At 43.7% G+C, this 11,413-nt stretch overlaps 1 protein-coding gene across 4 annotated transcripts; it reads left to right on the forward strand.

Moving 5' to 3' along the window:
• Nucleotides 1–74: 74 nt before the first annotated feature.
• Nucleotides 75–6,971, forward strand: patl2 (PAT1 homolog 2). Of its 4 annotated transcripts, none has more exons than XM_084937759.1 (19): nt 75–225; nt 578–731; nt 1,727–2,037; nt 2,135–2,197; nt 2,286–2,339; nt 2,417–2,581; nt 2,733–2,807; nt 2,892–3,037; nt 3,505–3,582; nt 3,659–3,782; nt 3,882–3,999; nt 4,325–4,431; nt 4,518–4,571; nt 4,660–4,802; nt 4,884–5,040; nt 5,396–5,536; nt 5,862–5,959; nt 6,039–6,179; nt 6,275–6,971. In XM_084937759.1, the coding sequence occupies exons 2-19, from the start codon at nt 653–655 to the stop codon at nt 6,306–6,308; spliced, it is 2,088 nt and encodes a 695-aa protein (XP_084793885.1). In that variant the 5' UTR covers nt 75–225; nt 578–652; the 3' UTR covers nt 6,309–6,971. The 4 variants fall into 4 exon arrangements, with proteins under 4 accessions (XP_084793885.1, XP_084793882.1, XP_084793884.1 ...); XM_084937756.1 differs by lacking the exon at nt 75–225 and adding an exon at nt 233–372; XM_084937758.1 differs by lacking the exon at nt 75–225 and adding an exon at nt 233–372 and having other exon boundaries at nt 3,508–3,582.
• The last annotated feature ends 4,442 nt before the right edge of the window (nt 6,972–11,413 follow it).

The raw sequence follows: 11,413 nt of genomic DNA on the forward strand, positions 1-11,413 counted from the left end.
AAATACTGACTTTGGCCACCAGAGGTCACTATTCGCTCACTGAGGATCGTGTGTAATTAATTGTAAAGTAGTTACAGGGAGGGTTTGAACACAAACGCAGAAAGAAACGAAGAAAAGACGAGTTAAAATCACCCAGACGACATGTGAGCGGCACGTGGGCGGAGGCGACTTGACAGCTGCTGGGAGCCGCGTGTGACGTGTCCACGCCTACGCGTCACCTCACAGGTGAGCTCGCTTAAAAGTTAATGAGCGTCACGCGCTGTCAAACGAGAGAACGCGGGTAACGCTGCGAAGGTCGTCGCGATCCGTCGACTTCATCAGGAGAGGAAAGAAGTTGTGAAATGAATTATGAGTGACTCAGAGCAGCAACACGTAAGTCTGCTTCAACCTGCTGCTCTTTAATGTGTGTGCTTTAATCAGGCAACCATCGCATGCCCGGAATGAACAGATGGTGAAAGTTGGATTGAAAACTCCACACGTGTTGTTGCGTGATTTATTTATTTGTTGGCCTTTTTGCTGTTTAGAAACACTCTCTTCATTAATAAATCTTAAAAAGCACTCTGTCTCCACGCACCAGGATGTGGTGCAGGTGTGCGAGCCGCAGTGGCCTGAGAATGGAGAGGACTGGAGTGATGGAGAAGGTGGGACGGATATGGACTCGGGGCTTCTGCAGGCCATGGCCGAGGAAGATGAGGAGATAAACGTCCACAATGAGGAGACGTTTGGGATGGGTGTGTAACTTGTGCTTACAGGTGTTCTTCTTTTAGACTTCTTCCCCCCCGTCTGTGTGTTAAACGTGAACTTTTAGACTATCAAAAAATAATGTAAGCATCCAGCATGATAATTTGGCTTTCTAACTTCAAACTGAGGCTTAATAACACTAGAAATGTTTATCTTACAGGTCAGATTAAGGTTAAGTGGAAAGAAATTAGTCATCTTCTTTCAGCTGCTCCTTCAGGTGTCACACCAACCTCCTTCACTACATCCAAAAACCTCTTCTGTTGTTTCTTCCTCTCTCCCTCTTACCTGGCAGCTCCATCTTCAACATCCAAACCATCTCAGCGTCTCCTCTCTGTAACTTTGTCTCCAAACCGCTCAACCTGAGCTGTGAAGATCTTAAAATGTTCAGCTCCAGCTCAGCCTCCTTGATCCCTTTTTATTGTGCGCAGTCCTCTTTGACGTAGCTCTGAACTACCTGACTCAGCGAAGTAGCTGAGACAAATTTAAGTGCCTTCTTAAATGCACGACGGCTCATAAGGTGCTGCCTTTAGGGTTGAATCGGGCTTTGTTGGGTGTAATGTGTGCTTGTTTGGCTGCTGTGCTCTAACCCAGGGTTGTGAAACATACGGCCCAGGGGCCTGAATCGACTCCGGTCCAATAAAAGTTGGGGAGCTTTACCTGTTCGCAAACCCTGCCATTTTTACTCATACGACACCTTAGAGTAATAGGCAAGGTTATTATAGTTAAACTGAAAAACTAAATGTGAAAAAACACTTGGTTGATTAAAAGAAAAAAAGGAAAAACTTGACTTTTGGGGACAAAAGATTTCAGGAAACCTCTGCAGCCTTTAGAGGACTTTTCTGGTTCTGACCACTTAAAAGTGGTCTTAAATATGTGAAGTTGCATTTTGCATCGTTTTTACAGGGTTACTAGGAGTCTAACCTGTTAACCTATCAGAAAGCAGTGTTTCCACATCTGTTTCTTTGTTCCCTGCCTGCATGTCTAGATTTGGATGCAAACGGGACCACAGAACAGTCCAGCAGCAGCCTTCAGTTTGGAGAGGCTCCGCCTCCACCGCCGCCGCCACCACCACCTGCAACACCCCCTCCCCCACAGCCCAAACCTCGGTCTCCCCGCAGAGCCCCGTGGTCTCCTCGCAGAGCCCCGTCGCCTCCCCGACAGAAGCCGCAGTATTTTCTGCGGGCTTCCTCGAGGCAGCGCGGCAGAAGTAGGGGACAGAGAGCAGCTCTGGGCAGGGGGCAGATGTTTGAAGACCCAGCTGTGATGAGAATAATCGAGGGCCGACCGAGCCTTAAGGTGACAAAGATGAATCTGTGTGTTGTCAGAAAATTGCACTAAAACAGTTCAAATCCTCAGTTTGACCCGTTTTTTTTTTTTTTTTTGCTCTTTTAAGAGTCTTGACAGTGCCATAGTGGACTGCGGGACCACCATGTACCAGCGTCCCTTTGAGGATGATGTAAGTGCCAACTTTTAATCCTTTTACTACACTTTGTTTTTCTTCTGTGGTGCTAATGCTTCTCTTCCATGTTTGTTTTCCATCCTAGATGATGATGCCCTCTTACAGAAAAACCAGAAGAACCTCAGGATCCATACTTGAGGTTATCACTTAAGAATGTGTTATACATATAATGACAAGTTCATTATTTTTATCTTTGTATCTTCCTGTGTTCTGTAGGACAGTGCTATAGTGTGTGTAATTGGGCACAGAGGTAGAGGTCAGACTCTGAACTCCAACTTTGTTGACTTGCCGTACTCCGCCGGGCCCCTTTATGGGGTCAGGCGAGGGGAATCCAGAGGATTGTACTCCAGAAGACAGTTTGGCCATCGAGGACCCACTCAGGTGGGAAACTGGCTTTTTACCACCTGGATATTTGTGTAACTGGATAGATGCTGTTGATGTGTGTTACTGCTTCTAAACAATCAGCTGGCTCACTGTATATTGTGGACTTCTTCCCTTTTTTAAGTTCTACTTTTTTTTTTTTTTCATGCAGGTGTACCCACCCATAGTACCAAGATCCCCCCTCTTCCCACGTCAGCCACTGACCCCACGCCAGCATTACAATCAGGTTGATTTCAGTATTGCTCACCCCTTCATTTCTGCGTTTTTTGTGCAGATCTGATTTGATCTTGACTTTTATTTTGTACTAAAGCAGACCAGGGCATTCATGTTTCCTCCAACCCACCCCTGCCCCTCGACGCCTCAGACTCCCAAAATGATGCAACTTCGCTTCGGAGCCAACTCACCAAGGCCATCCCCTTTTTACAGCCCCTCCTCTAATCCAGTACAGCCTTTCAGGTGCTTGACGTTAATGTTGCTGAAACGGGTTTGGTCCACAAAATGTATAGTCTGTTAAACTCTGACTATAAATCTTGAGTTCATGAAGTTTGAGATGCAAAAGTCCAAGACGAGCATCACGGTGGCTCACAGGTGTTGGGTGTGACCTGGGCGGGGCCCTTTCTGTGTGAGGTTTGCACCAGAGAACATGTTAGTTTAAAGCTGCCTCTCATAGTTTAGGACTCTTTTAAAAAAGAGACTTTTAATCTGTTTAAATAAAAGTTTGAGTATTGTGTGGTCATGCATAAATATCAGTGAGTGATGCTAATGTTTATCTGCAAGGTACAGGCAGATGATCTTGGATGTATAAGCCTTCTGGAAATGAAAGATGGAGATTTAATATGTATAAATGCGTCTTCTCTTTATGTGCTCATAACCAAGCACAGTCTGAGATTTCATGCATACTGATGAGACCGTTCTCTAACCAGTAGGTACCCTGGTCCAGCCACACAGCTCCATCCCCAACACAAACGACTGCTTAGTCAAAAACAGCGGCTATTCCAAAGGTTGGTGCATGGAGTGAAGAGTTTGATCCTGTTGGGTCATTCGCTATACTTACGGCCAAATCTGACCTGCTTATAGAAAGCCAGAGGGCTGGGATCCGTACTGTAACCTCATGACGGCCAAAGAAAAGGAGTGGATCACCCGGCTGCAGATGATCCAGCTGCAAAGTGAGAATCCTTACCTTGAAGACTACTACTATCAGGTAGGAAATAAAAGCTTTGCTCTTTAATTTTTTGATGGGAGAGGGGAAGCGAAGAAGCATTTCATTTTTGATTGCCGGTGAACCTTTAAACTGTTACAGGAGTACTATCGTCGAATAGAATCAAAGATGGCCGAAGAGGAGTTGGGCATCAGGAGCAAGAGGGAGCCACCTAAGCTCACCACGCCTTACATCAAAAAAACAGACTCCTACACACCGGGTTAGTGAGGCACAGGCTGTGTTTCTCATTGACTGTTGAGATGCTTGTACCAGAATTTGCCCGTGGGAGTAGGAGAGACATGATCTCCACGCTGCTTTGATTTAACAAACATTTTTCCCTCCAGCTGCTGTTGGACTCGTTTGAGTCGGTGAATAGTGCATGCAGGTAGTCCTGCCTTTTTGAATGTTTTTGGAGGTGCACGAGGCCTAAAATGCTTCCATCCTAAAACATTTGTCTTATAGATGCCTTATTGTTGATCCTTCTGAAAGCATCTGTTTCTTCAGGAGTTGCTCTGCTTATGTGTAAGCGTCTCTTGTTCTTGCAGTGGTGCACATTGAAGGCTCTTTGGGTCAAGTTGCAGTTTCCACGTGTTACTCTCCTCGCCGAGCCATCAGTGCTGTTCATGCAGTCCAGCCTCAGGGTCTGCTTGAGGTGAATGTGTAGTTTGGAGGCTCCCTGTGTTTGAGTGTTTTCGGTCTGCCTTTCCTGCTACTGACTTTTATTTCCCCTCATTTAAGGATCAGAAAGACACCAGACTACAGCGATTAGACATCCTTAACAAAATAGAAAAGGTACCTGATTATGACTTGATTTGACACAGCAGTGAGGTTTTTTTTTTTTTTTTATTTGCCTTCTTGTAAAATGGCTTCTGTCCTGCAGTTGTTCATGGTTCTGTTAGAGGTGGAGGAAACGGAGAGGATGAAAACTCCATTGTTGTCCGAAGCAGAAGAAAGGAGGTTGGTGGAGAAGATTCAGAGGAAAGTGGAGCACATCTACTCCCAGCTGCAGCACCACAATCCCCTGTGAGTCATGCAGTTTGTCATTTAATGCATCCTAACATGTGACTTCATCATTTTAAACACTTTAAAAAAAATTTGATGCAGGGAATCAGAAGGGGACTTCCTTCCTTTTCTGCTCGTCTCCAAAGGCAAAAAGCTCGTCGCCCGTCTGCTGCCGTTCTTGAAACACGATTCTGCACTAAAAATCTTGCGTGTTGTCACCACTAACCTACCAACACTGATGAGCAGAGACACAGACGAGGTAGGGCAGCTTTATAGCTGTGCAAAAGGAAATGTAAGCTGAATGGTCTGCTTAGCAACACCACTTGGTGATATATTTATTTTTGGTTCTTGTTTGGTTTCCTGATGTTACTCAGCCTTTACCAGTTACAGCTGGTTTTACAGTCTACACGGACGGGGTGAGATTGAAGAATACATTGAGCCTTGATATATTCCAGTTACAGGAGAGATTTACAAATGGAAAAAACACTTGGTGTCTTCTACAGGCCTACTTGGCACAGCTCCACCTATAAACACACAAGGCTGGAGTTATGCACATAAATGACGAACATAAAGTGTCTTTATAAAAATGACTGGGCTTAATCTCGTCTTTTCAGACCCTTCCTGTGCTTTACCCACCTCTTCGAAATGTGATCGGTGGGCTGGCGTTCAGTCAGCTCATTGGCGTCCTCAAAGATCTGACCTCTTTGGAGTCTCTAACGACATACGAGTGTCTTGAGCTGGCATGTCAGAACAAGGTCTGTGCTTTTGTTTTTGTGTTCTGACCTACAAGGCCCTGAAAGTTCAACTTACCCAGGATGACATTCTATTTTCTGGCTTCACTTATCCTGACACGGTGGCTTAACTTAACTATCAACTAGTTAAGCTAAGCCAGGGTTCATCAGTGGCTATGAGCACATTTACATGAAGCGTGGTGTTGTAGCATCTGACCAATCACAATATCGTTGGTGTATATTTGAGTAAGCGAGGCTAACAGCAGTGAATCCAGGGTTAACCCTGAAGTTGCCTGGATAGTGGTACAGGTCTTTGTTCTTATTGGTGGATTTCTCTTCTCCCTTTCAGTTCGGACTGTCCTTGCTGTACGCTCTGCTCTCCCAAGGAGAGAAGCTGCTGTCCTCGGGTGTTCCTCTAGAGCCCAGCATCGGGGACTTTGAGACCTGGTGGGAGTCTTTTAGGTTTTAATATTAAATGAAGTGAAGGGTTTAAGCTTACTCCTGAGACTGATGTTTTCTCTTTTAGGACTGACATCATATTCCAGGTGGCAGGACAACTATCCCAGTGTTCGCTGGTGGAGCCGCTCCTTCTGCCCTCAAACCTGCTCACTCTCTTCTGCCGTTACCTGGACAAGCGTACGGTGCATCAGCTGAAAAGCAACATGGAGTAGGTTCTTTTTGCTTTAGAGGATGATAATTTAAATTTCTTTAATAGAACTATTGTGGACGTGGATGCAAACATCACCAAATATCTTCATTCAGGTCTGTTACTGGATGCCTGGCTCTTCCATCTTAAGGTGGACAGCGGTGGCTGGTGTTCTATTGATGACCAGGATGCTGTGAGCACTAGAGTGAAAGGAGGCGAGGCACAAACCCCCCCTCGGTGCTCATTGAAACGGACGCTATATATGTGTATATTTAATCTCCTTTGACCTTTTTGATTCTTATTCCTTCCCCTCACCCGTTCCCTCACATTTTTTTGCACTTGAACGGTTTCCCTCTTTTGTTTTGTTTTCCTTTTATCTGATCATCTTACTTTCCTCACTTTGGTTTCCAGTAGGTTACATCAGCGTTACAATGAAATCTCAACCCTCCCATTTTCCCGATTTAGACCTTAAACCTCTACATTTAGATTCAGTCACTTCTAAATGTGCTGTTTCACACTTGGTGACCAGGGTGTGGATTGTATAGTAGTGTATGATTGTACAGCTGAACCAATATGTTGACCATTTGAAAACCATTTAAGGACGTTGTCGTGGCCCATCAATGTGCCGTGCAGTTTGGGGTTTTGTTGAAGGGCTTGCATTGTTTATACTAGTAATGAACATAATAGGATACATTTGTAAATTTCTATCTGAAGGTTTATGTTATGAAGAGGGATTTTATTTATTCATTTGGAAACAGGAATAATTTAAACTGCACCTTTGTACAGCACTTGCAATATAAATAAAACTTTGAAATTGCTCAAGTCTGTAGAAATGAAGTGAAATGATTTATTTATTTTTGTGCTCCTTGCAGTCTTAAAGGTTCCTGCTGCTCTCATCAGACCTCATCTTTGTGTTATCTTGGACTTCTTAAATGCTCCCTGGCTATGGTCCGCTCATCACCCTGCCTCTCTCACCCTACCCTCAGCATCCTCCTGTCACACAAACTCTCTGCATGTCACTTAACTACACCCATGAGTCTGTCTTCCTCTTTTCCTCCTGCCTGGCATCTCTGTGGGTCAGTATGTCCACTTTCCCTCCTGTGGACATGTCCAAACCACCTCAGCCTTACCGGTCTTATAATCGTGTCCTTCGGATATCATTTTTTTTTTTTTTTTTTTTTTCCCCCCAGTGCCACAGTCTTCAAACCATACATTGCGGCATGTTTCGTTACAATCTTGTAAAGCTTCTCTTTCGCTCTTGCTGCGATCATTGTCAGAAATCGCCCCTGGCACGCCTCTTCACTCACTCCACCCTGCCTGCACTCTTTTCCACCTTTCTTGTGCACTGCCTGTTGCTTTGGATGGTTTTTTCCAGGTATTGAATGTCACCCACATTTGCTACTTCTGCTTCCTGCAGCTTTACTGTTACATACTCACGCTGGAGATCAGTGTTTGCAAATATCAGCCCAGGGAGATTCCCACCTGACCTCCTGTGTCAGCCTGTCCATCACCATGCATGCACGAAGGGGCTCGGAGCCGATTCCTGACGTAATCCAGCCTCATCTGTCACTCCTGACTTCCTCATACCACACAGTTCCTCGCTTAACAGCCTGTCATGTCTTCTGGACAACCTGTCCTTTTACGTTAACACATTCAAAGTAATTGTAACATCTGCATGTTTTATCAAAGACACTTTTAAAGAATCAGTTTTGTAGCAGCCTGGTATGGAAAAATGGCAGATTTATGGAGTAAATTCAAATATATCACCTAAAGAAGTTTTAATAAAAAATTATTTAACAGCGGTGGGAGGAGATTCCCAGGCACAGTGATTGGCTGATTGATGCTGACACCACATCTCAAACTAAGTGATTATAATGTGCATTACACGTTTTGCTGTTATTCCTGGTAATACTGTTTGCAAGTGGTTGCACTAGCTAAGTCCTAGACAGTTTCCTGGAGGCAGAGGCCTGTTGACAGAGCACAGATTTTCTCTAATTTAACTAGGATGGATGGGGGCAGGAAACATGAACGATGACTCGCACTACAGCATTTATAGGCTAAGTTAATTTATCTTGCCTTTAGACATTTCTGCTGGCTCTGCATATCGTTGGTGATCTCACTGCACCGTCCATCTCTACAGTCTTGAGTATGCAGATCAGAGAAAGCTAAACTATTAAGACTGGCCCTAAAATTATACCTGAAGTGGACTGTTGCATATATTTGTTTTTAAGAGCGCATTTTATTTTATTTGATATCTATCGATCTAATTGAAGAAGCCTTCTAAAACTTTTTAAAAACTTTTTTTTTAAGTGCTTGAGTGTATTTCAAGTATTTCACATTTGATCTTTCCCTTAAACTCCTGCTCAGACCTCTCACAGCTGTTGCCAGTGATGTAAGGTGAGGCTGGATTACCAGCACCAACTCCTGTCAGATGCTCGTGTTCAAAGATTCCTCCTCCCTGGCTGTTAACCAAACGCTGACATTGATCCTCGCTGGCCAGGCTGCCTCTACCAGCTGCAGGATCAACATCTGGACAGGAATGCATATGGCAGACATGGGTGTGTGCAGTCAGAGAATCCCTGCTAAACAAAAGCTGCTCTGTGGTCCCGATCACAGTTGTTTTTTTTTTTTATGGCACACAGAGCAAGACGCCAACATCCTGACCACCGTGTCAAACCAAAGTCCACCGCGGAAGTGCAGTAAAGGCAGTTTAGGAATGAACTAGAGGTCGGCATCTGTGTTTAGAGGGATTTGTTTGCTGTGATGGTACAAGTGCTGAAACAGCAGTCAATCAGGAGACTGAAGAAACTACTGAAAGAGTCTCTGACAGATTTTTTTTTTTTCCCCCCCCAAGTTTGTTGCTCTGTACGTTATCAGTGTGCAGGGATCTCCTTAATTTGGTCATTTTAGGCACACAGATCTGGTTGTGAGCAGAGAAGGGCTTTTGCCATCTTCTGTTTAAACCTTCTCTTTATGAGGAGCAGCCTATGAGAAGAAAGTTAGCGTTGATATGGAGAGGAGCGGAAACAGTTTCCAACAGTGGATGAACTGTGGCTCTGTATAAGGTAAATAAGGGTGATTCTGAGCTGTGAATAAGCTTTAGAAAATGTTAGGTCTAATAATCTAAAAAGCCTTCAGTTGATCCAAAATGATGCAGCGTTGGTACTGCCAGAGAAGAGAGAGAGAGAGATCGTATTTCCCCTATACTGGCTTCTCTTCACTGGGTCCCAGTTAAATCTAGAACTGATTTAAAAACCTTTCTCCTTACAACTAAAGTCTTGAATAATCAGTGAAAATAATGTCTTAAACGTTAGTTTGTAAAAGTAAAATGGGAGGCAGGGCCTTCAGCTTTCAGGTCTTCTGTTGAACCAGCTCCCAGTTTGGGATTCAGGAAACAGGCAGCTAAAAACATTCTGGCTGGATCGGTGGCCCTGAACTTTCCCATTAGTTATACCTCTACAGGCTCAGACTGCTGCAGGACATCCCATCATCCACTGAGCATTTCTTCTGCATCATTCACCTTTAGTCACTCCTCAGCTGTTCATGTAGCTCTGCAGCATATCATTAATGTTTCTCTTCACTCTCACATGGTGTGTCTTTTATCCTGTGTCTCCATAATCTCTAACTTAATCTCTGGTAATCCCTGTTTCCCCAACAATACTGGGGAAACAGGGATTGATTCAGAAGACCCGATTTACTGCTGAACTCAAACAAGGAGTACAAAAACTGGAGCAAGGAATCAGAATACAAGGAGTCATCAGGGAAACCGATAATTAACGAGACAACTCCAGATGGCTGCCGGTCCCTGACCCTGATTCCACTGGATGCTTCTTCCTGTTAAAAGGGAGTTCTTCCTCCCCACTGTCCCCCAGGGCTTTATCATACAGAATCACTTAACCTGAAGTGACTGTTTGAATGAAATTGAATTAATTATTAACATCTTATGGTGGATAAAGTAAATAAATGTAAAAAAATAAATAAACTTGTGGATTAGCTGATAACTATAACAGTTATAAATTGTCTTAATACACAATATGTAAATAGGTATTATATAAAAACATATAAGGGCCTTGCTATTACTAATACTTATCACAAGAACCTACAGGTGAAGCTTTGGTAGCTGAGTGATCAGTGATGAACTGAAAGACACATTCATTACCAGCTGGTGAAAAGCTGGCTCAGTTTGTCCAGAAGCCAAGTATGTGAGAGGTCTGGGTGGGCTGGGAAGTGAGACATTAACCTCTTCTTGACCCCACAGGAAGAGGATTTGGACTTTAGGTGAGGAATCTGTGCGAAAGGTGAGAGATCTTTCTCTTTTTAGTCACTTTAAACACACATGAAGCCGCTCTGTGTGGAGGCCAGGACTGTGAAGACGTTCTAGGCTGAAAGAGATGTGAAAAAAGCACCAAGCTCACTTCACTCAAGTTTCCATCATCATTATCTCTGCCAGCTGCCTACTCTGCATATGGAAGTGATGTCATTATTGTCCATTCAAAAATAAGGCTTCATTCAGAGGGGCTGCATGTTGAGCTTTCTGTTTGTGACTTATAGAAGTTTTGGTCTGTGGAAATATTTACCGAAGTAACCGTATTTTCTTTCTTTAATCTAAATACAGAGCTATAATGCTGCCTATTCATGTCACTGCATGCATAGCTTTAGTTTGGCTGTGTTCTGTCACTGCGGTGCAGCAATTTGAATGATGGATTATATTTACATTAATCAGTCCTTCCATAGTTGGCTGCACAGATGAGGCTCAGTTCCTGTCCATGGTTGTTTTTATGCTGTACGACGGTGCTTTTGGAATCCAAGAGTGACCGGTGTCGTCGTCTACCGGCTGATGTTTGTCACTATTAAAGGATTAGATGTGGTTGAGAGTAGTTTTGGAAATGTCACTGATGTTAGTAGGAAAAAAGTTTCTAATCCTAATACATTTAAAATTCATAAAAACATCCATCCATATAATCATGGAAAAAAGAAAGTGCACCTCTGTAAGTTCTAATATTTCACATATTAGGACATTAAATATCATGTTGCCCTGAGCAGGTCTTAACTCTTCAGATGAACACTGTGTTATTATTTAAATACATCCTCTCTGCTTCTAAAGAAATTCATGTTGCAGGCAGGTGCTGATAATCAAATGCATTTGATTAACTGATCATCAGTTTGTGTGGGCACCTCTATGAAAGCAGAGGTTTTGACATTCTGCTCGTCTGGAGCATTCAGGTGTGTGTTAACACAGTGGGAAGGTGAAAAGA

This window comes from Perissodus microlepis, chromosome 8 (genome assembly GCF_051167445.1).
Source record: "Perissodus microlepis isolate ML-2025 ecotype Zambia chromosome 8, ASM5116744v1, whole genome shotgun sequence".
NCBI lineage: Eukaryota > Metazoa > Chordata > Actinopteri > Cichliformes > Cichlidae > Perissodus > Perissodus microlepis.